The following is a 22,593-nucleotide window of genomic DNA, read 5'->3' on the forward strand; positions in this document are numbered from 1 at the left end:
CTACATATTGCATCCAAAGTGCTAATCTAATGTGCGTGTCCCTCCCTCCATTGCAACGGGTTGCTGCGTTTGTCGTTCTCATCCCTCGCAGCTTGCCACAACTTGCTACCCACCAAGGAGCGCATTCGAGAGACCATCAGAGTCATTGCAACCCCCCTCCCAGTCCCTGAGGACATTACCTTACTCTATGGAGCCCGTACGTACTCAATCTTTTCTTTCCCTGGTCCACCACTACAGTATCGGCTCCTCTCTTCTACATTGTTCTTCCGGTTCCATTCAAACCCCACTGGTCGTACAGAACGCATCTTCTATCGCTCTATCAGCTCTCGTCCTTTTGCCTCTTTTTCGACACCATCGTCCATGTCTCTTGCCTTGAGCAGAAGATATGCCCGGCGTGGATACCCAGGAAGCCAGAGGGTCGCCAGGTCAAGGGGAGATGAGGCACAACCGGCCTGAGATGGGGTGCGCAGTGCATCCTGTTTTTTTTTTTTTTTTCTCTCTCTTCCCCTTCACTTCTTCGATTGTGTTTTATTCCCTTCCACATCAGGTTGGGGTTGGCCATCGCAATAACGGCCTAGCTCAGCCCGGACCAGCCCAGATCTTCTTTTCCTCACATATTGCTTCTTTCTCGCCGGGTACCTGCAAGAGCATGGTGCACTTTCCCACCCCCCTGGCGTTGCGCAAGTCCACCTGATGGGCTGGCCACTTATTCATACTTGCACTCGCAAAAGCCTCCACGCCTAGGAGAGCAATGAGAAAAAGAACACCAGGAAGAAAGAAAAAAAAAAAAGGCGGAGGAAATGAGAGAGGGAAAGAGAGAAAGAGTGAGAATGGCAAGTATTGATTAAGGTATTGCGTGGGCGTGTGGTGGAAGGCACTACGCATGTGATGTACGTAGTAAGGCAGGGAGGAGAGGTACCTTTGAAGTCGAGGTCAAGCAAGTGCAAATGTCCGTCCATCTTTCCGTCTTTTCCAATTCTCCCATCCTTCCTTCCAATTGCACCCCCCATGACATTCCGTGCAACGAGGTATCCGAACCTGCCTACAGATGCTTTTCTTTCCTTACCTTACCTACCTACCTTACCTTCCTTGTTCAACTTACAGATACTTGACGTTGGGTTACTTTACGCACCCATCTTCCATTTCATGTTTGGGAAGGAATGATCAATTATCGCAAGGCAAGGCAACGTAAGGGAATCTCGGCATGTACCCTCCCGTCCATCTTTGCTACATGGCAGTGGACTGTGGTGCACTTTGGCACCCTGCATCTGCATCTCCCTTCAAGTTCTGTTCTTGCCGTGCTACCTTACCTCAGGCCGGAACTCACCTTTTCGTGTTGCCGTCTACTTCGTACACCTTGAGGTAAAGTAGGTATTCCCCAAGTGTTGTCTCAAGGTAGGTAAGGTAAGATACGTTAGTTCCTTTCATTTACCTCGCCGCGCAGGCCTTGTCTTGGCCCATCCTGCCTTTCGATTTGGTCCTTGCCTGCGTTAGTTCCCAGGGTAGAAACTACCTGTGGTTGTTTTACTTTATTTTATTTTTTTCGCCAATTCACTCTCAATTGCCATTCGCATGCCTCTCTGGCCCGATGTGAGGTCGGGTTGGCTCCATCAGCACCTCCCTTCCGTTCTTTACCAGCTGCCTATGTTCCTCCGCTCTCGTCTGCAATTTCTTCTTCTTTTCACAACCAACTCCCCATGGCTTAAATGTCTTGATGACAATCTCACACCATCACCTCATTTCCTGTCTCTGGCTGGCCCTCCCAACGGCCTGGCTCACCTGCTACCTGCCCTTGCCGCTTTCCCGCGAACTAAGGTAAAGCAACATACCGCTGCTTCTTTGCGCGCGCATGCACACGCCCATATCTCTTCTTTCTCGTCATCCACGCCCACATATCCACGCCCACCTACCTAGGTAGCCCACTCTACGCATGTGGCCGTCGACCGGGCCCGGATACCACCTAGAGGAAAGCCAGCTCTGTCTATATCCGTTCGTACAGCTTCGGTGCTCTGCTTCACGACCATATCTACTTACCCTTCAACAACTCCCTTCCCACCTTCGTTCCCGTGTGCAAAAACCCCTACACAGACAGGCGCAATTCGGGTAACCACTTTATGGGACCCATACATCGAGCAGCTTCCCGCTATCTCGCCTGTCGTCCCTACCCGTTCTGTCCTCCCTATTCCTTGCCACCGAATTCCCTGAGCCTGCCCTTTCTTGCTTCTGCTCCTGCTTTGCCGCTGAAATATCCTCTTCACCGACTGGCCTTGCCCGTGAAGCAAGTATATTAGGCTTCTGCCAGATCATGTCAGATCCTCGCCATCTCTCTCACAACCGTTTCTTCTCCAATCAACGCCATTGTCTTCCGCACCAGCCTTTGTCTTGTCTTCTCTTCTTCCCAATCCTTTATACAAGTCAGTCTCTGCCACGCCTACTCAGTCTCTTCCAGACGCTTCTCAACTTCAAGCACACCTTGGTAGTCATTGGCTCCGCCGTCACTACGTCCGCTTCTTCTTAAAGCTTGTTCCGAGCCTCAACCTGATTCAAAGTCGCTTTCTTCACGCCCACGCTTCTTGGCCTTACATCCCACGCCGCACGGCAGACAGTCAATATCAAACAAACGTTTCCAGGTTCGTTCCGAACATGCCCCCTGCCACTGCTTACTCATGTTTCGCCCATGGTCATCTTCTGACAAGTCTGATTTCAGTTCTCACATCAGCAAGATGGCGTCTAGTGCAGTTGGTCCGGTCGTGGGTGCTACCACAGCAGCCGCTGGCCATCACATTCACCACCTCGGCCGCAACGCCCCAGTCGCGGACGTTCCTGTCATCCCCACTGGCTTTCCCGAGACAGTGGTTAACGAATCAGCCTGGACCGGCCCGCAATTTACCAAACAGTCGCAGTACACTTACAGCCTCACTAATGCGGACCTTGACGAGCTCGCTGCCGCGCTCAAGCACTTCAAGAGTATGCTAAAGCCTGCCCACCTCATGCTACTATTGTCCGAAGGCTGACTTTTGGTGCCAATTTAGCTCTGGGCCTAGACGGCGATCTCGTCAGCCGGGACAACTTCCCTCTGCCGACCCTCGGTGCCACTTTGGATGGCATTGCCCGTGACATTCATCAAGGCAAGGGCTTCGCTGTAGTCCGCGGCATTGACCCCCAGCAGCACTCTGTCGAAGATCTTACGATCCTGTACCTTGGCGTTCAGGGATATGTTGCCAACCAACGTGCTCGCCAGGACAAGAAGGGAAATATGCTTGGTACGTTGACATTGTGCCGTTCTTCGTCTTTTGGACAGTCTTTGCTAACCATAATCGACAACAACAGTCCACATCGTTGCCGACAACACAAGCCAGGCTAAGGCGGATCACCATCGCCATTCTACTTCAGCCATTGTAAGCTTTACCACCATTGTCTTTCCTTGCAAACTACTGACAAGGCCATCCCTAGACCTTCCACAATGAGGAGTCCGGCGATATCATCAGCTGGTTGACCCGCAACACTGCTGCTGCCGGTGGCAAGTGCATCATTGCCTCTGCTCACACCGTCTACAATGTTCTTGCAGCCACTCGACCTGACATCATTCGCACCTTGTCCCGTTCTGACTGGCCCTTTGCCCTGTAAGTAAACAGTCCCAGCTGCCCACCAGTTCTCCGTTGTTTCCGAGCTGTAGCCTGACCAGACCTCAGTCCCAAGTTCCAGTGCCGTCCGATTCTCTTCCATCATGACGGAAAGATCATTATCAACTTTGGTCGCACTCCTTTGATGGGCAACTCAGCTCATCCCAGACCGGTACACTTTCCATCCTTGTCAGCTCGCCAGATTGAGGCTCTTGATGCTGTCGAAGCAATTGCGAAGGCTACTCAGATGGAGATCCAGACTCGTGCTGGCGATATTCACTTCATCAACAACTTGGCCATCCTCCACCGTCGCGAGGCCTTTGTCAACGGCCAAGGTGCTAGCGAGAAGCGTCACCTTGTACGCATGCGCGTGCGCAATGAGCAGCTCGGCTGGTCTATTCCCGATGCCCTCAAGCGCGAGTGGCATGATGCTTTCGACAAGCCTGCCGACCGCGTCTGGCACCTGGAGCCGATGCCTGACGCGTTCTTCCCCCTCAGAAAGTACCCCAACTGACTCTGCACATTCTGGTCTTTGATTTTCTTGCTAGGACGCCTAATGAAGAATCACCAAACAAAGGGAGAAAGAGGCGTCATGGTTGCATTATTTGGACTTGCATGTTTCGAACCCGAGAAACTGGGCTGGGCTTCTTCTTGCGTGGAGTCAATCACCGTATCTTCTTTTGTTCGAGTTTCCTTTCGCAACATCTCACTTTACCCCCCTTGCACCACAAAAGTTTATTGTCGTTTCCTCGTCGTTTACGGTCAGAAAAGCACGGAGTCCATTGGAGTTCACACAGTAGAACCCGGCTGGGAAAAGCATGTATACAATGGTTGGGATGTTGAACCCGGCGTTGTTATTGTATAACCTAATAAACCTTGACCGTCAAGACCTGCCCGGTATGCGAAGCTTGAAATGACTTCGGCAAGCCTGGTTCTAAGACATGTGGCACTGAAATCCCGGCACGTGTCCGGCTGTCAGTGACTTGGCTGAGGATAAGTAACGGCAGCCATTGGTCACACGACCGCGGAGCTGGGAAATCTATGCCCATGCAGTACCGGTCAAACAGCCAACCAATGGCTGAACATATTCCGAGACATCGGTGTACGCCTGTCAACGCGTCCAAAACGGAACCTCATTTCATACTTTCAGCTTCTCGGTCACAAAAGGCCTGGGTTCCTCCCTCGCGGATCTGACGGAGTTGCTCATCGCGAGCTGCGGCAGTTCACAGAGAGATAACATACCTGAGCCAAAGCAGACAATTATCTGCATCAGACTTCAGCATGGACTCCGGTCAGTGCTTTATTGTGAGATTGCCGCATTTGGTTTCTGTGAAGTTGGTATATCTTGCTTCATTACACTGACGATTGCGGAATCAGGAAAACTGCCCCGTTATGCATGGAAGAACGCCCGCTTGGTCTCTCTGCGGATCCAACATTGCTTCTTCGCCGCCTCTAATGTAGAAAGACGTGCATATGACGGTCCCGTATTCCCAGCCCCAAACGACAGCCCTCTCAGTCTCTGATGGACAACAACTCAGCTGCAAGGAGGAAAAGCAACGATGATGCGAACATACATCAATGTCTGGGATCCTCAACGGTGAGGCCATTGATCTCTGCTTTGCAAAGCAAGTATGGCGTCTTGACCGGCAGACCAGCTGACCGATATCTTAGACGGGCATGGAGTTCGCGATTTGCCATGGCCAGAAAGACCACTCGAGCATCCTGACCTCTAGGGGAGGCGACAGCCGCCTAGGAGGGCCGAGGCCTTTGTCGAGACATGCAAAGAGCCACTAAGCGCTTCTATTGACAGTGTGCCTTTGGTTTTTCCTGCATTTCTATTGCACTTCTCTTAGGGATCGGCAAGCAAGCGAGCGCGTGGCTGCAGCTCGTGGCGGAACGGCAAGCAGCTTTTGACACCTGCAATACGCTGGTATCAGTGTGTATGGGCATGTACAATTTCATCGCCTGCATGGGAATGCCGGATCGCTGGCTACAATCTATGGCCCCGGGTTGGCGCCCAGGGCAGAAGCGGGAGCAAACCTACGGCGAGTTTGCGTTCGCACCCCTACAAGGGAAGGGAGGAGCGAAAAGAAAACGAGGTATGCATGAGAAGTGGGCAGTGAAAGAGGACGCCGCCATGCGGGAACTTTTGGAGTGTTTTCCAGAAATGCATCAGCTCCGTCTCAAGGACCCCTACGCCGGGATGTTTTCTTGCTTTTGCCAATGTCTTCAGTCCGGTCCTAGTCGCCTGGAGGACCTGGGGTTTTACGATGACGCTGACCACCTGGTGATCCTGGGCAGACACGTTGCTTGTCACCAACGAGCAGGATACGTGTTCCATGCAGACGAGACGAGGGTGAAGTATGAGGAGTATCCGCACGAAATTCAAGGGTGCATGTCAAGGAAATTTGATTTTTGCCGGTTGGTTTGCAACAGCCTTGCAGCCATAGCAAGCTTGACGTGATTACCTAATTGGAAATGGTGAGAAATCCGGCGGTGGTCCGAGGTCGGCATTACCGGCTTGTCCTTCGCTAGCAGGTCTTGAGATGGATGTGTGCAGCCAGCGCCCCCGCTTCTTGCGTTTGTACATTTTTTTTTATTTTATTTTGATTTTGTTGCTTCTCTGCCATCCCAGGACTCGATGTTTTCTTTCTTTTCCCCATCAAACCATGGCGGCATAGCCTGTACACGACGGGGAGGTTGTCATCGGCTCCTAGCGTGGGCGATCGATCGGAGGGATAGAAACGGGGCCCATTTTGCGAGAAGAGGGACGCTAAGATGATCCACCTTTGGGAGGAGGAGGAGTCTGGTTCGGAACGCCTAGGAGAAGCGGCGGAGACATTGAAGACACGTACTGTGGAGCACAAGAGCTCCAGTAATAGTTTCTTCTTCTCAACAGCGCGCCAAGACGAGTACGAAGGAGTGGAAGAAGAAAGAAGTGACCATCAGTGACGAATGGGTTGTATGTAAGTGCGGGGGGTTGTCACAAAACCCTAGGCCTAGAATCGACTGGCTGACACCTGCGTGGAATCACTAATCAACTTGGATAAGTCCTGTTTGGGAAGACTATCGTTGAAAGAGCTGCAGGTTGCTACAAGCGCGGACATGAAGGCCCAAGTTAAGTGGACGCACGGTGACTGACGTTGAAAGGTTGGGACAAGGTGCAGTAGGGCTTCCCCGCGATGCTCGCTTCGCGACTTAGGTGTCAGAATCTGTGTAGCTAAAAGATGCGATGGTCGGGGAGCTGGAGCTGGAACTCAGCCGGGAGAAACATGGCCTTGAGGGAAAGAGTTGATTGGGGCGTGGGGGAAGGAGCGGACGATGGCCATGAAGAAGGAAAAAGCAAGCATGAGCGACGGGTGTTGCGATTGCTTGGTGATACTTGTACGGAGTATTAGTTGTGTGGATGGATGGATGGAGATTGCAGCCCGATTGACGTCGGTTCGTCAACGGCTGAAAGTGACCTGGGAATGCGTTGACAGTGATGGGCTACAGAGCTGGCCCGGGGATGCCTCCGCGCATTCGGCGGCAGCAGTTCATTTCAGTCCAGCCTAAGTCAAGGTAAGGGAAGGTAGGAATACCCGCGGACTCTCACGACTGAATTCTAGGGTACCTGAGAGTGCCATGGAAAGTGAAGTCGATGTGTACCTTATCACGTGCTTAGGTAAGTAGGAATCATGTCAGATTGACATTCATCATTCAAGGCCCAAGAGCCATCACTCAGAGACGGGAGTCTTAGGGCACCTACCTTACCTAACTATGTACTTTGTAGCACAGGCCAAGGAGCCATCTGCCGGAGCAGCCAGACCAGGCCGTGTCATTGGCTGTTGGCTGTGCGTCGTCGGGACCGGATCCGCCTTCCCGGTTGAGCTAAGCCGCGAAGGTAAGCTGCCGATGGGGCCACGCATCGTCGAATGAGAAGGCGCCGCTCCCAACGACAGATGCCCCCTAACCGCGAGCCTCCCTACCTTGAGCTCCTCCTGGCCGCCTCAGACGACACCTCCCCATCGCGACGTTATCAAACCTTCTCTTACGGATACCTGACCTTACAGCAAAGAGGCATTGGATGGTCTTGCGCACACGACACACACCTGACCGCCCTTTGTTTGCTTCTTCGCTTTCGCCCGTCCTTCCCGCCCTTCCCGTTCTGCAGAGTTGCCTTTTCCTTCCCATCGCACTGACCATCCAGGTGGCCAATTGGGGAATCACGGACGTTGCTCCCGAGGCCTGGGGATCGACTGCCCGCCGCATGTGTGTCCAAGAAGATCCCTTCTTTCCTGCATCGGCACCCGTTATACCCTACTGCCGCACCTCACAATCGGTCCATCCAACCGCCTTCAGGCGCACACGTTTCACTCTGCATCGTGTCTCGCCTACGCCAACCTCGGTTTGCCCGCCTGATGGCCTGATAGTGCCGCTTTGAGAGCTGCATGTCCATTCTAGGCACCATCCACTTCAAGAAACAAGCGCTCCATACATGGGATTGTACCCCCGAGTGTGAAACGAATCCTGCTTTGACGTACTTTATTCTACTTTGCCTATTCCACGCCCCCCTCTTTTGCCTACCTACCTACCAGGCTACCTTGCCTGCATACGAGCTCTGCGTCCCGTTGGTGTCTCGGTGCAACCTCCGGCAGTTTGTGACTGGACATCGCTAGCTGCAGATTCCCAAGCCAAGGAGTGTTGTGCATCGCCTGCAAGAAAAGCCTTCAGCGGACCGTCAACTCCGAAGGGGGTGACTTGTACCTCCTTTCAAGCGCCGGATCCCTCCCGCCACACTCTCCCTCTCTCATCGAGCACTGCGCAAATTTCAGTCCTCCACCGGGACTTCTTGCAGCAACTATGGCACCCCGCCAGGGTGGCTATCTTCGCGTTCCGGGACAGGAAGACGACTTTTCCCGGAAGCAGCCTCGTCGCAGCCGTTCCGGCTCCTCCGGCCGGAGGCAAAAAGCTCTGCCCAGCGAGAAGCCTCTCCCGGCCCTCCCGCCGCCGACGCCGACGTCCGGCGCCGCGTTTGTCGACATTGATCTACACGGTGACGGCTCTCACAACTCGCCCAGTAACCGCCGTCGCGCCACCATTGCTATCGCGCTCGCCCTGGCCTTTGTGGGATGTATGCTCGCATTTGTGGTCCTGGGCTTCGCCTGGGACAATGGCGGCGTGAGACGGGGCCCGAACGCATTGGACGGCTTGAAGAACCTCGAGAACTGCCCGTGTAGGCCGGACGATGACGTGCCACAGTACTTCAGGACGAGTCCGGAGTTGTGGGCGGGCCCGACGGCGACTGGCAAACCTGCCTTTATGGCGCAGACGAGAGTAATTCCGACGGGAACCTTTGTGCCGAATGCGCCGCTGCAGACGGATATCCCTATCGAAGGAATGGGAAGCAAGAATGAGAGCATTTTCAACATGATGGGGTAAGTAGCGTGCCATGTACACGGATAGAGGGGGAAAAGTGATTGCTCAACTCTCGGGCGTTTAGGTATCTTACCCCGTATCAACCGAGTCCTGGCTTTGGTGTTGAGGAATACGCGCTGCCGGAAGGAGCCGATATCGTTCAAGTTCAGGTAAGCCACATCAGAGCTAGCTAAGGCTGGATTTCAGTGGCTGCTTCTTAGGTCGCGATGGAAAATGCTTATTTTGACTAACCTGTGATAGATGCTCTCTCGCCACGGATCTAGATATCCCACCACAGGATCCAATGTAGCCGATTTTGGGCAGCGCATCGCAAAGGCTGGCAAGAAATTGAACGCCAAGGGTGCTTTGAAGTTCTTGAATAACTGGAAGTATCAACTGGGACACGAGATATTGGTTCCAAAGGGTTCGTTTTACTGCTATCTTGTCTGTGTCCTAAATCGCTGACCTTATTATCCGCAGGGCGTCAAGAGCTGTTCGACTCTGGTGGGTGGCCTGATACTAAACAGTTCACGCAAAGGCTTGGAGCATCAAGACTAATGAGCGATTAGGCATTTTGCACTCGTACATGTATTCGTCGCTGTATAATCCGAACAGCAAGATCATTGTGCGAACAACTGTACGTCAGGAGTACTTACTACTAGCTTTTGAGGATTCGTGACTAACACGCTTGCAGACGCAAGACAGGATGCTGAAGTCGGCCGAGTATTGGCTGGCGGGTTTCTTCGGTCTCGAATGGTATAGTGCTCCACTTGACGCGTGTGAAGCTTACAGCTGACTTGGAAATCAGGACAAACAATGCCACCATCGAGGTCATCATTGAGCAAGACAGAGCGAACAACTCGCTCGCCGGCTACTTGAACTGCCCCAACGCTCGCAAGCAGAATGGAGGCGACGATGCTGCCAAGGTTTGGATCTCAAACTACCTCGCCAATGGTGAGCCTGCCTGCTGCTATTCTACGTAGTCGTACATGCCGCTGACAACTCTTTCCAGCTACTGCCCGGCTGAAAGATCTGGCGGAGGGATATGACTGGACCATCGATGATACCTATGCGGCTCAGACCATGTGTCCTTACGAGACGGTGAGAACTTCTGTCGGATAGGAGACTGTATTGCCTTTGACTGACCTTGAACCAGGTGGCATACGGCTTTAGCGTCTTCTGCGACTTGTTCACCTACGAGGAATGGGTCGGCTTCTCCTACTCCGTCGACCTCATGTTTGCCGGCAATAACGCATTCCAGAACCCCACAGGTGTATGTAAAGATGTCATACTGCGCTGAATGACCCGATATTGACAAGGCTGCAGCGCGCTGTTGGTATCGGCTATCAACAAGAGGTCATTGCGCGCCTCCAGAACCATACTCTGGGCTACTCTGGGTCTCAGATCAACGTGACACTCGACAACAACACAGTCACGTTCCCGCTCAACCAAAGCCTCTACTTTGACTTCTCCCACGACACAAACATCGCCTCCATCCTAACGGCGTTTGGCCTGAAGCAATTCGCTCAACTCCTCCAGCCAACGCAGTACCCGGGCCCGCACAACTTCACCGTCTCCCACATCACGCCCTTTGGCGCCCGGCTCGACATTGAGGTCATTAAGACGCCCAAGCCGTTCAAGGCCGACCGTTCCGGGTACGAGAAGGACGGCGGGGAGACCAGGTACATTCACTTTGTCCTGAACCAGAGGACCGTGCCGCTGGGCTGGAGTTTCCCCGATTGCGATGTCACGAGATTAGACGGTTGGTGCGAGCTCGAGACGTTTTTGAAAGTGCAGCAGGGCATGCCTGAGCTGGCGGCCTATGATAGAGCTTGCCATGGAGACATTGAGACCGTTCCGTACGGGACCGTGTATGATGGTAGACCCTTGTGAGAGGGTAGGTGCTTGTGACGATAGTGTTGTTGGCTCACGGTTGTGTACATATCTCATACTCTTTTCGATCGAAGGTGAAATTACGCCTGTTTACTGTAGGGTCTGTAGGCGGTGTTTGAATAATCTTTTTGGGTGACTTTTGCAAATTCCGTGCATTTCAGTATTTTCAGCGGTGGAAATCAATGCAGAGGCCCCCATGGACTCGCGCACAGTATCCTGGTGCCGAGAACATATCTCGAATGGTATCTTCAGGTTATCAAGATTACATCGTTGTTTGTACCCAAGGCTCTGTCTCTTCAGAGCAGATTACGGTCATGGGTTGACGGAGTCGTCGTAACATGTGAGGGGGATAAATCAGTCTTGTAACCCTCGGCAACTTTTACCCTCTCCGGTACTTGGAGGCATATTAACCGGCACCACTTTAGATCCGGTTTTTGAAATGGCCCCATTGACGGTCGACTACAGAACTGCGCATGGCTATGAGATCCGCGGATGCTCATGTCGTTCGTCCTCTGGGTAAAGACGAGCAAAACAGCTGTCTATGTCTCAATCCACATCCACACCCATACCCTCGTATGCAGAACTGAGCACCTTTTCAATGAAAGACAAGAAACCAAAGCGCCTTTCTGATTTAAAACTACATTGTGGTGCTAGACGGAATAATGTTCATCGCGTCAGCCGTAATGACGATCCTGTCGTCTCTGCCATCATGTATGCCCTACCCTCTTCGAACAACCACATACGACCATACCCATTGGAAAACTCGGGATCCCGTCCGCTCTCCCATAGATAAGCCAATGAGGGCTGGATTAGTAGTTGGGTCGGTGACGACCAGCGAATACCTGGTGTTGTATGTCTTTTGATTATTTTTGGTGTTTTGGTGGGGATGTGTTGATGTAGGTGGGTTCTGGATGCGTGGTGTTGATGTGATGTTGGTTTTGAGGATTGGGGCAACGTCGGACGAGGGAGGACGAGAAAAAAGTTGTTGTAGGCTGTGGGGTCGTATTGTTTAATTAGATTGTGACGGAGAATGTATTCTTTCATGAGGATTGTGGTTTGAGACGTAAGGGCGGCGCCGGTTTAGCTTGAAGTGTGTAACTTCGTGATAGTGGCAATATAGGGGTTTTATCTGCCGACACCGGGGAACAAGATACATAATCAGGAAGCATCCGAAGGAAACATCTTATTACCCTGCGAATTCAACGGGTCCTGAGACAGAATCAAATCAAAGAGAGATGTATATGCTAGTATCCTTTGCTGGGGGGTAATTACGTACAGATAAATTCTTCAAGGCTGAGCCTTTCTACGTACTTACATGCCTAGAACATGCCTAGAACATGCCTAGAACAAAATGAACAATAAATCACTTAAATGAGACTCGGATGGCTGGATCGTAGTATTTTCAATTCTTATAACATTAACTGCAAGACGCAAACTTGCTCTCCCCACAGGGTGATATATCATCATCAACATCTTCTGTGTGCCTAATTTCGTATCTTGCACCGACTTTTTCTTTCTTCAATAAAATTTCCCACCTAGGGTATCAAAAAATCGCTATACATCTGTTTCCATCCCTAAACGTTCACATTTCTCTCAATCACTAGAGGTGCTTGGACTCTTGGGGTCCTCTGCATCCTCTTCAACAATACCCCTGCCCTCGCTGTTGGCGATGGCGCTCTGCAGCGCGCTCGTTAGATCGACGTGGAACAGCGGCCTGTTGAGGCCGTGGACAACGACACCCTTCCTCCTGGGGCCGCCACCAACGTTGCCGGCGCCGGCGCCGCCCTTCCTCGAGCCCGACGAGACGGGGTCGATTTGGTCGTATGCGCCGTCCTTGCCCAAGGCCTCCTCGTCAATAGTCCTCGCGCCCCGCGCGTGCGTCGAGAGCTCCTTCTCGTTGGCCTCCTTCTCCGCAACCGCGGCCGCCGACTCGGAGCCGCCAATCTCGGCGACGCTGAAGATGGACTTCCACTGGTGCTGTGTGCCGTCGCTGCGGTCGACGGGGTAGCCGAAGCCGGCGGCGACGAGAGCACGCTTGGTCCACCGGTTGTTGATGCAGGCAATGTGCCAGTTCACCTTGTCGGGGGATGCGTAGCGGTCGAGTTGGTTGCGGACGTCAATGAGCTGCTGGATGGACGTCAGGTCGACGTGGTTGACGGAGCTGAAGTCGAGGATGATGGCCTTGAGCGTCGGTCTGTTCTCCTCCTCGTGCATCTGGGCCTGCGCCTTCTTGGCCTTGCGGGACGGGCCCGGGTCGTTCCAGGGGCGGTCGCCCAGTCTTCCGTACGACTGCATGTTTGTGCGGCGCGTCCGGGCAAAGATGTAATCGGTGAGGTACTCGAGGGAGTGGCTGGCGTTCGGGTAATTGAAGCCCTCGGAGAAGCGGTAGATGAAGATGCCGGGGTACGGCTCGTCCAAGGAGACCTCGGGGTTGGATCCGTCGCCGTGGTCGATGGGCAGGAAAACGTTGCGGGCGGCGTTATCGCTGGCGTTGAAGGTGCCGTACTCACCAATGACTTGTCGGTGGTCTTCGCCAATGACGTGGTCGCCGACGACGGAGTGAATCTTGACCTTTCCGAGGAAGCGTCCCTGGCTACGGAGAATGCGCCAGAGGAGCAGCACGGCAGAGATGCAGATTGTGGCGTAAATTCCGTTCTCAATGGAAGAGAAAATGGTGACAAAGACACCGATGAAGAAGATGACGACTTCAAGGGGCGAGACACGCCAGAATTGGTAAACAGTGTTGGGCGGCGTAATAAGATCGCCGACGGCATGGATAATGACTGCAGCCAGTGACGCGCTGGAGATGTAGAAGAACACAGCCGTGAGAGCGTAGATGGCGAGCAAGACAATAAGGCCAGTGATGACACCAGCGAAGGGAGTTCTGACGCCAGCCTTGGACTTGATAGCGGTACGACTGAACGAGCCCGTAGAGGGATACCCGCCAAGGAAAGGTGCGATGACGTTGGTAACACCAATAGCAACGAACTCTTGAGACGGGTTGATGGTGTAGTTGTTGACACGACCGAAAGATTTCGAGATGGCAACGTGCTCAATGACCAACACAATAACGCTGGCAGGCAGGAAAGGCAAGAAAGCGCTGATGAGGTCGGTGTCGACCTTCGGGGCGCCAGCATTCTGGAAACCTGTAACTTTGGTTAGATCACGGTATACTAGCCGAGTGAAAATTGCACTAACCTCTTGGAACTTCTCCCAAGATCTTGAACAGCGGGTTTGACCGTCTGTTCATGTTGACCAGCCAACTGATCATGGTGTAGAGAAGGATGACGAAGACAGTTCGTAAGGTCGAGAGGAAGAAGAAAAGCTTCGACTTCTGAGGATACTTCTTGGCCAGACTAGTGAAGATGAACCGCAAAAGGTAGAGCATGGTGAGGGCAGTCAGGCCCATGGCAGCATCCATCTTTGTCTTGGGGAGGGCCTTGAGGGTGTTGATGAAGACCAGGTAGGTAGCCTCTCTTGTGTTGACACCCTTGATGCCCAACAATGTGACCAATTGGCCAACAGCGATGCTGATGGCAGAACCAGTCATGAAGGCTGACAGAGAGGTCAAAGAGATCAAGTCGACAATCCATCCCATTCGAATCAGGCCAATGAAGAGAATGATGGCGCCGGCAATGATAGCTAGAGCAGACGCAATCTGATGACCTTCGTATTGGGGAAAGTCCGCCTGGACATCGGTAATGAGGTTACCAACGACAGTGGACATAACAGCTACGGGCTATTAGTCAGTTAGTAGAGTATCAATGTGGTTTGGAAGAGGATTTACATACCCCGATGGTGATATCCTTGGATGTAGCGAAGAACCAGTAGATAATGACACCCATGAAGGATGAGTAGAGACCGAACTGAGGATCAAGCTTTGCGAGCAAAGCGTAAGCCATACCCTGGGGTACCACAACAGCACCAACAGTGACACCGGCGACCAAGTCACCAAGGAACCACTGCAGGTTATAGTGACCAATCCAGTTGAGGAAGGGGAAGAGAGAGCGGATGTATGCAAGGACTTCGTGGCCGTCGGGAAGAAGTTCGAGGAGCCACTCAGCCGTTGTTGGCTCCTCCTCAACGAATGTGTCCGAGGACTGGACAGAGAAGACAGACTCGCCGCGCAACATCTCTTCGTTTTCGGGCTTCTCGAGCTTGATGCCCAAGACCTTGGCCAGGCCATGGCCAATCTTGGTGCTTGTGCTCGACATGGTGGTTGATCGGACCGGAAACCGGCTGAGACTCTGAGGAAATACTTGTCGAGCTCTTGACTACAGAGACGAGTAGCACACAGGACCTCGCTCCTTTTTTTGGCGAAGATGTCCCAAGGCTATATAGGAGTCACCGGGGGTGGCCACCGTGCCACACTCCTGGGTCCACGGGGGTCGCCGTGGGATTTGGCGGTCGAGAAAGGGCAGCAGGAATGGGAACCGGGGTGCGTAGTGGGCAGAAGCTAATGGTGCAAACCGTGACTAGAACGCTTCCAGTCCTGGAGGCTCGACGGGGGTGGCGATTTGGGGCAGGAGGTGCGAAATTGTCGCTACTTGACAGCCCTTGCAAAGTTGCGCAATCGGTCAAAGGGGCATTAATTGGTCGAGACAACGATGGCCGACTCAACGATGAGCGAGAGAGTTCCCGACACAGGAAAAACGCCGTAATTTGGCGGCGTGCGAAAATGGCGACAGAAGCGCTTGTGGCTGACAAGAAGGGATGAGAGACAACAACCCTTCACACAATAGTGGCGACAAGATATCTGTATCGTGTGGCCTGAGTGGTCTGGAGCAACTGTTCGGGTTGTGCGACTGAAACAGAAGCTCTTCAAATCTTTCGGAAGCTCTTCGAAGCTCTTCAGAGACTCTCACAAGCTCTTCAAGTTAGGCTGAGGAAGGCAGGCAGACAAGCTTTTAATTGACTTCAGAAACTTCGGTAGTGGAGTGCCAAGGGAGGCTCTTAAGGCATTCTTGCTTGACAAGACGATGGATCTCATGGGCCAAGAGATGTGGCACCGGGATGACGGCGGCAGCCAAGAAATGAGCGTTGCAGAAGAGCCGAGGAGAAGACGACGACGGTAAGAGAGACTCGAGAGAGAAGGAAAACTCTGACAGGGGGTGTATGAATCCCTCAATGGCGCGGATTTAATAGCAACAATTGTTGGTGTCAGCAGAAGCTCTTTGTGGTGGTAGTATCCGCACTCCTCCCGCGATGTCGAAACCGGGGCGATGTCGCCATCGAGTCTTTGCCATTCAAAGCTTAGTGGAGACAGGCAATGGGGGTCGGTACATGCTGCGAGCCCAATTATCTTATACCCACCAGACAAGGGACCTGCGCTCTCTTGCTTATTTGATATCGAATTGGTAATATCAGACGGGCTCGTCCGTACGATTTTCAATAAGCGCCATTGGATGAAGTACTCCATATGCACAATGCGGCGTATTCAGCTGTGATGAAGTGGAGGAACGGACCATGCTAAAGATGCGGTCTCGGAGGGAACTATTGCGTGGTTTCACTCGCTCTCTCAAGTCTCAACTTGGTTGACCACGCGGCATGTCAGAGATACAGGTGAAAAAAAAAAAAAAAAAAAATTAACTTTCTTCGATAACAAGGTACTTAGAGATACAGGTGCACGAGGGGAAAGCTCGGGTTTCCTGTGGCCAGACTGCAGAAATTGGAGAATGCCAATGCTCATGTGTCGTCAGTCATGGAGCCGGGCGAAGCGCTGCCTTGTTGACCGACGTGATAAACTGGAGACGATGAAAAATCAGAGCAGAGTGTCGGGTGAGGGACAATGCCCAAATGCCAAAGTGTTCCCAGTTGTGCAACACACGTTTCCACGGGGAGGAGACGAGTATCCAAAGAACTACCGCATTTGGGACGGTACCTAGTGTGCTGACCAATGAGGTTCAGCTTCTGCAACTTGGCGATGGTGCAATAGTACCCTTGTTTGAGGTGATGAGAGAGTGGGGCAGATGGCTGCGGAGATGCTCAACCTGGTTGGACCCTTCTGAGACTTCTTTGCCTTGACTGGTTGCTTGTCTCGCAAAGTGTGGTGCGAAGCTTTTGAACGAGATGAGAAGCTGGGTTGGTCCTTGACAGATTCGGACCAGAATCTCAGATGGCCATGATTGTCGGGACGTGTGATGCACTTCCTCGTGGTCACTGCACGTGCGAATCAGACCGTCGACAATGGCGGCAAACTGCGAGATGCTCAAGAGTCTGGAGAGAGACAGGGGATGCTCGGCCCCAGGCGAAAGACGATGGCAAGATGGATTCACGGAATGGGGTTCCGGGATAATCTGCTGCATTGTGTGGGCAGAATCCGTAGTCGCCTGGCCTTCCGGATACTAGAGACTGGAGACTGGAGTTGCCTATTGCTAAGAAGATCCGTAAAGCGGATGTGGTTACGGATGGCCAACGTCATGGGCCAGCTTGGACCAGCAGCTAAAGACGCACCCATGACGCCAAGCTTGCGACAACAGAAGGCTGACATAAGGAAGGACGTTCAGCTCGGATAATCGACGGGGAGATACTCCGAATGGGTTTAACGATTTTCCGCAACCGACTCGGGACATCTGCGCCGACGGTTCCGGAAGGGTCCCCGCCTGTGGGGGGTCGACCCGGACCTGCGCGCTGTGGCTCAAAGAGGAAGTTCAAGATCAAGTCAATAAGGTAGTCTTTCAGTTGCTTGCCCCGGTTTTCCAGGTACCAGCCTCGATGATCAATGTTCTCTCGCCTTCTTGACGGTTGTTTCGTTCAGAGATTGGAGTCATTGCTACGAATTTGCCCAATTTCGGAAAGTGGATTGCATGCCATACGGAGGTCTCACACTTTCGGCCGGCGAGGCTGGACTAGAACTCTTAGAATGAGCAGCATGAAACATATTCAACGCTGGAATCGTTGAGCTGCTGGTCGCCAGCGAGTTTGGTACGCGAAAAAACACGGGGCAATTGACCGACGCGAGTCCTCAACAGCCCCTCTCCCCCCGGGCAACAAGTCGCTTTGCCTTAGTCAGAAAACAAACTCCAAGCCGCCAACACCTGCAATGCTTGTCATCTACACCACCGAGTCTGCAATCACCAACCTCCTCCCCGTTCCGGGCCAAAAATAGCAGCCCACGAGGTGTTGGTCACCTCGCTACGCTTGTTGTCTTGCCCCTTTTTTCTCTTCTAGCGGTTCTTGATACCGTGCCCTGCCAATCTTTTAAGGATACTCTTCCAATAACCCGTCATATATTCCCATTGTCCCTCAATTAGTGAATGTAGCTTGTCCAATTCTTCAGTCGCAAAGATGCCGCCGAGTCCCCCAAGAGATCCTCTCGCCCATCCGGCGCACAACTTGTCGCAAGCCAAAACCACAGAATTGCTCCCACCACCGTCTCCGCGTACCCATCGCCTTCGCAAACTGCAATCCGCGCATAATCTTGGCTCCAAGGCTGCTCTTCAGCTTCAACCCCTTCATCAACCCTCTTTGATCTCGCAGCAACGCTTGACACAAATCACGCAACGAAATATCTCTCCTACGCGACGCGACCCGAGCTCTTCTTCCAACGTGGCGCGACACACTCGAGGACGATCCAATAGCGATGCGCCGGCGCCTGTTATCCATCATATAAATGCGCTGGCTACGGGCAAGCGCAGCATGATGGGCATCAGCCCCAAGTACGCGACTATGTCTCTCCAACAACTTATTAAAGAGGGTCCCCCCGAAGGAGAGACAATTGAGGCTTTAGGTATGGCTCGTCGCAAAATCTTGAGCGAGGGCATCAAGAGTGATAGCGACGGCATGGTAAACATTACCCTTCATGCCCGTCAAACATATACACCAATGCTGACTTATTGCCACGCAGTCAACCTTACGTATATACGTCTGGCTTATCCTGCTAGATACTCCCGTTCTCCCGACCGATGACTACTTGGGCCTAATTCACCGCGGAGCCTCCCCAGCCTACTCCAAGATTCGCAACGATACCTTTCGAACCCTTACGACTGATCCTTTGTTCAGGCGACGTGTGAGCGAGGCCAGCCTGATTCGCCTCCTCAACGCCGTGGCCTGGCGTCTACACGATGTGCGGGAGGAGCAGCGCAGGGAGCGGCCCAGCACTGGAAGAAGCTCCATATCGCAGGACAGCTCGACATCGACGTCGACAGCCACAGCGTACTCGCAAGATCCCGCTTTTTCGCCGGGTGCCAGAAACCGTGCCAGGGCCCTCACCTTGACCACAGAAGGCTCCGAATCCAGCCATGCTGCGGAGCCCGGAACATACGTGCAAGGAATGAACGTGCTGGCCGCGCCTTTTCTATACGCAGCAAGGAGCGAATCCGAGGCCTTCATCGCGTTCTACACACTCCTCACGCGCGAATGCCCCGGCTACATCCGCGGCGCTATGGACGGCGTACACAAGGGTCTGGCGCTGGTTGACAAGGTCCTTGCCACGGTCGACTCGAAGTTAAGCGGCTACTTGCACTCCAAAGGTCTCACGGCTGAGATCTACGCTTTCCCCTCGGTTCTGACGCTATGTGCCTGTACGCCTCCGCTTCCCGAAGTCCTCAGATTGTGGGACTTTCTCTTCGCCTACGGGCCCCATCTGAATATTCTCTGTATTGTAGCCCAGCTGATGGGCATGCGGGATCAGCTCATGAGCTCTCCGAGGTATGTTTTCCGCGTCCTCTAGACTTGAGTTGTACATGCTAACAATCTATCAGCCCTAATAAGCTGCTGCGTTCATTCCCTTCGCTGCAAGCCGATAAGGTAATTGAGCGTACGCTGTGGATCATAGAAAGAATCCCAGACGACACCTACGTGGCTATAGTTGCGCACGCCCACTGAATGCATGGATATTATGAATAATGGTAGACAAGAAGAGCACGAAGAACACCGCCTCACGGGAAGGTGGCGAGGACTCAACAAAAGGAAGGGGCGATGTCTGATGAATGTTTGAACGTTGAACGACGTGTACTTGTACGATGAGAAGACTTTTAATGACTTGACGATTGAAACAAAAACATGGGAAACGAGATGGGAACATCATGATAGAGCGCCATAGGGGGTGGTAAACGGTCAAGGATGGCATAGCTCCATGAGATATACGGGGGAAAGAACAGTACACTCGCATTGGGTTGGGAAATTAATTGAAACTTATCGTTATAATTCTTATCACTTGCCGTCTATCTTACTGTGAGACGAATATGTTGTCACCTAAATCTAGTACCCAGTCTTCCTCTGGTGCCCCTCCCTGTGGCGGGGAGCGATTCCGTGCTTGTAGAGAGAATATCAAGGTCTCTTGCCCACTTTGGTATCATCCACCTCGGTACACTTGAGTCCAAACCTGAGGTGCTTTTTGTTCTATACTCTCATGGCATGACCTCTCGATTAGGGCGAGTAGACTTGAGTTTGGGCTGAGAGAATCTAGCTGATAGAGCGGAGTGGAGTTGACAACCCAGTGTATGTGAGGGCTGGAGGGGGAGGGAGGCAGGGAGAGAGTGAGGGTAAAGGCCAGCTCGCAATGAAGTATCACAGAAACGTCGACTCTGTGTAGATGACTTGATGTTGAGGCCCATCCACACGAAGTTGCGGTTAGCCCTCCCTCCCATTCCCAGCAGTCTGGTCAAGGAGGCACAGGTGGACTCGTCATCGGTATCGTGGCCGATATAGCATGGCAATAGAGCAAGTCAGCAATATCCTCCAGCACAACAAGTGGATTGTAAAGAATCTGCAAGTTGGCACCTTAAAACTCAACGAGCCTGGCATATGCCGATTGAAGTCCTTCGCCTGCTATGTGTCCATTTGCCTCCGCCTGTTCTTCGTCGAATCCGTAGACAGCAGTTACGGCAGTTGCTCAGTCTGTGTTTCACTGATAACTCCACTCAGTGGCGCGTCCAGACAAGCGCTCTATGCCTTACTTATTGATGTGAGTCTGGTCCAAGTTGTAGGAAGATAATGCTTTGCACAACTGCTTGAAAGCTCAAACGTTGTTTAGGCAGATGTTAATGGCCAACCATCAGAGTACACAAGCAAAAGAGAGTATTCTGTGAACAAGTATGGTAAGGGATTGTAAGACATCGAAGTTCTCGTACTTACTCGTGATGACACTGTTGAGGGCACAAAATACTTCTCACATATGACCGTCACGGCGGAACAGGTCTTATGAACCTTGTGTGGAACTATGACCTTGGAAAATGTACTTATTTCCAGGAAAAGTTTCTAGAGTCCTCTTGTTTTCACAACAACGCAACAAAGCGAAGACCCCATCGACAAAGTTAGCCCATCATTTGGCAAGATGTCTGACTGGAATAACTGATAGATGCACCACTTGGGGCAGCCTATCAAGGACTTTCAGCAACTGGCAAATCATACTCAAGTCTTTCTCAAGCGCTATACTGTCAAGTTACCCTGGCCTGGCAATAGGGCTTCCACATTCGACTCGAAACGAAAGCCTGAAGTCGAGGTAGCCTTGTAGAATTTGCAGAGTAGTATATTTAAAATAGTAAAGTAATTCCCGTGGACTGAGTACACTTGCTCAGGGCTCAAATACCAGGATTGATTTTTAAAATCATTACTTTAACCAAGGGCATCTACGTTGACAAATGTTTCCGTTCAACTACTTGAGCACACGTCAAGTTAAAATTGTAACTTTTGTCGAACATGACTTCGGCGGCCAACTCAGACATTGTGACTACGCAAGCCACGCACGCACGTCATTTACCCAGAAAGCCTTCCTAGTTTACCAGAGATAACATCTCGCCATGTTCCAAGTCCGCCGCGACTGGGTTCTGCTCTTGTCCAGAATTCATACAGATGTTGATGCTAGGCTGCGATCCCTTCCGGAACCTGAGAGGCACACAGGGCTTCCATGAATGTATTGAAGAGGCTTCAGTGCCGTTGAGGCTACTTTGCACACCTTCTTCGCCATCTTCTCGCGAAACGTGCAATAAAGGTGATGGGACGGGCACTCCCAGCAGAAGTGTAAGAGCCTAAGCACTTCTTCCAACGAGGCAGCTCCAGAAGGGAGCGCAGGCCGATGCTCACTTCTCCCTTATGCGTAGACTCACAATCAAAGGTAGGAACTCACTCGACATGAGCAATAGCTTGACTTCCAGGCAAGTCAAGTCTCACCAACCTAGGTGGGTGGCAATTGAGTCGGCTACAATACGAACTTAGGTTGTAACTAACCTTGAGCGGCTCTCTTATCCGCCACTGCTACCCTGGAGGTATTTCCACCTTCTTTACCAGGATGCAAGTCCGCACACCAGGTGTTCTTTTCAGCCTACCTAGCTGTCTCAACCCAAGATTTAGAGTAGACTCTGCGCTTCAGCAAAGTGCGGCGACTCTATGACGGGCATCCTCAGAGGCAGGGACACAGCCAGAAATTACAACAGAATGAAGCGATGAACAGCAGGCAGAGGAATTAGACAATTCTCAAAATCACAAAGCCATTTCACATACTTGCGACCTGCCGAGACACATTGCTGAACCGCTAAGGCCTCAGCCAGCCTCACCGCAGAAAGTGCGGAATCGGGACTAGTCTATCTTGAAGTCAGGCGACTGGATTCGCTCAGCAGGGCATTCAACTGCCGTCATTGGATTGCCAAAGGTATCCAGTCATCCTGTCGTTGGCCAGGTCGCGCGGCTCTTGTTCGTGACAGGAACACCTCCGTGAAAGATGACGTAGTCAGCTTTTGAA

The 22,593-nt window shown here is 52.3% G+C and overlaps 7 protein-coding genes across 7 annotated transcripts; 4 read left to right on the forward strand and 3 right to left on the reverse strand.

The window, feature by feature from the left end:
* Window positions 1-191: 191 nt before the first annotated feature.
* On the forward strand, window positions 192-440 carry CTAM01_04648 (uncharacterized protein; the record flags this gene model as incomplete). Its single annotated transcript, XM_060520678.1, has 1 exon — window positions 192-440. A coding segment is annotated over one exon (249 nt), but the record flags the coding sequence as incomplete, so codon positions are not given.
* Window positions 441-2,723: 2,283 nt separating this feature from the next.
* On the forward strand, window positions 2,724-4,137 carry CTAM01_04649 (TfdA family Taurine catabolism dioxygenase TauD; the record flags this gene model as incomplete). The annotated part of the gene is made up of 5 exons (XM_060520679.1): window positions 2,724-2,967; window positions 3,033-3,263; window positions 3,331-3,398; window positions 3,454-3,623; window positions 3,693-4,137. 5 exons carry the CDS (start codon window positions 2,724-2,726, stop codon window positions 4,135-4,137), a joined length of 1,158 nt encoding a protein of 385 aa, XP_060384633.1.
* A 2,743-nt stretch (window positions 4,138-6,880) lies between these two features.
* Window positions 6,881-6,973, reverse strand: CTAM01_04650 (uncharacterized protein; the record flags this gene model as incomplete). The annotated part of the gene is made up of 1 exon (XM_060520680.1): window positions 6,881-6,973. One exon carries the CDS (start codon window positions 6,971-6,973, stop codon window positions 6,881-6,883), a length of 93 nt encoding a protein of 30 aa, XP_060384634.1.
* A 409-nt stretch (window positions 6,974-7,382) lies between these two features.
* On the forward strand, window positions 7,383-10,913 carry CTAM01_04651 (histidine acid phosphatase; the record flags this gene model as incomplete). The annotated part of the gene is made up of 12 exons (XM_060520681.1): window positions 7,383-7,506; window positions 7,676-7,874; window positions 8,288-9,040; window positions 9,106-9,190; window positions 9,282-9,444; window positions 9,501-9,524; window positions 9,590-9,657; window positions 9,715-9,776; window positions 9,829-9,974; window positions 10,033-10,121; window positions 10,177-10,293; window positions 10,347-10,913. The coding sequence occupies 12 exons, from the start codon at window positions 7,383-7,385 to the stop codon at window positions 10,911-10,913; spliced, it is 2,397 nt and encodes a 798-aa protein (XP_060384635.1).
* Window positions 10,914-12,506: 1,593 nt separating this feature from the next.
* On the reverse strand, window positions 12,507-15,127 carry CTAM01_04652 (sulfate permease; the record flags this gene model as incomplete). The annotated part of the gene is made up of 3 exons (XM_060520682.1): window positions 12,507-14,059; window positions 14,112-14,652; window positions 14,705-15,127. 3 exons carry the CDS (start codon window positions 15,125-15,127, stop codon window positions 12,507-12,509), a joined length of 2,517 nt encoding a protein of 838 aa, XP_060384636.1.
* A 1,689-nt stretch (window positions 15,128-16,816) lies between these two features.
* On the reverse strand, window positions 16,817-17,218 carry CTAM01_04653 (uncharacterized protein; the record flags this gene model as incomplete). The annotated part of the gene is made up of 1 exon (XM_060520683.1): window positions 16,817-17,218. One exon carries the CDS (start codon window positions 17,216-17,218, stop codon window positions 16,817-16,819), a length of 402 nt encoding a protein of 133 aa, XP_060384637.1.
* Window positions 17,219-18,200: 982 nt separating this feature from the next.
* Window positions 18,201-19,739, forward strand: CTAM01_04654 (TBC domain-containing protein; the record flags this gene model as incomplete). Its single annotated transcript, XM_060520684.1, has 3 exons — window positions 18,201-18,698; window positions 18,760-19,562; window positions 19,616-19,739. 3 exons carry the CDS (start codon window positions 18,201-18,203, stop codon window positions 19,737-19,739), a joined length of 1,425 nt encoding a protein of 474 aa, XP_060384638.1.
* Window positions 19,740-22,593: the final 2,854 nt, after the last annotated feature.

The sequence above is a fragment of the Colletotrichum tamarilloi genome (genome assembly GCF_030869305.1).
Source record: "Colletotrichum tamarilloi strain Tom-12 chromosome Unknown Scaffold_11.1, whole genome shotgun sequence".
In the NCBI taxonomy this organism is placed as follows: Eukaryota; Fungi; Ascomycota; class Sordariomycetes; order Glomerellales; family Glomerellaceae; genus Colletotrichum; species Colletotrichum tamarilloi.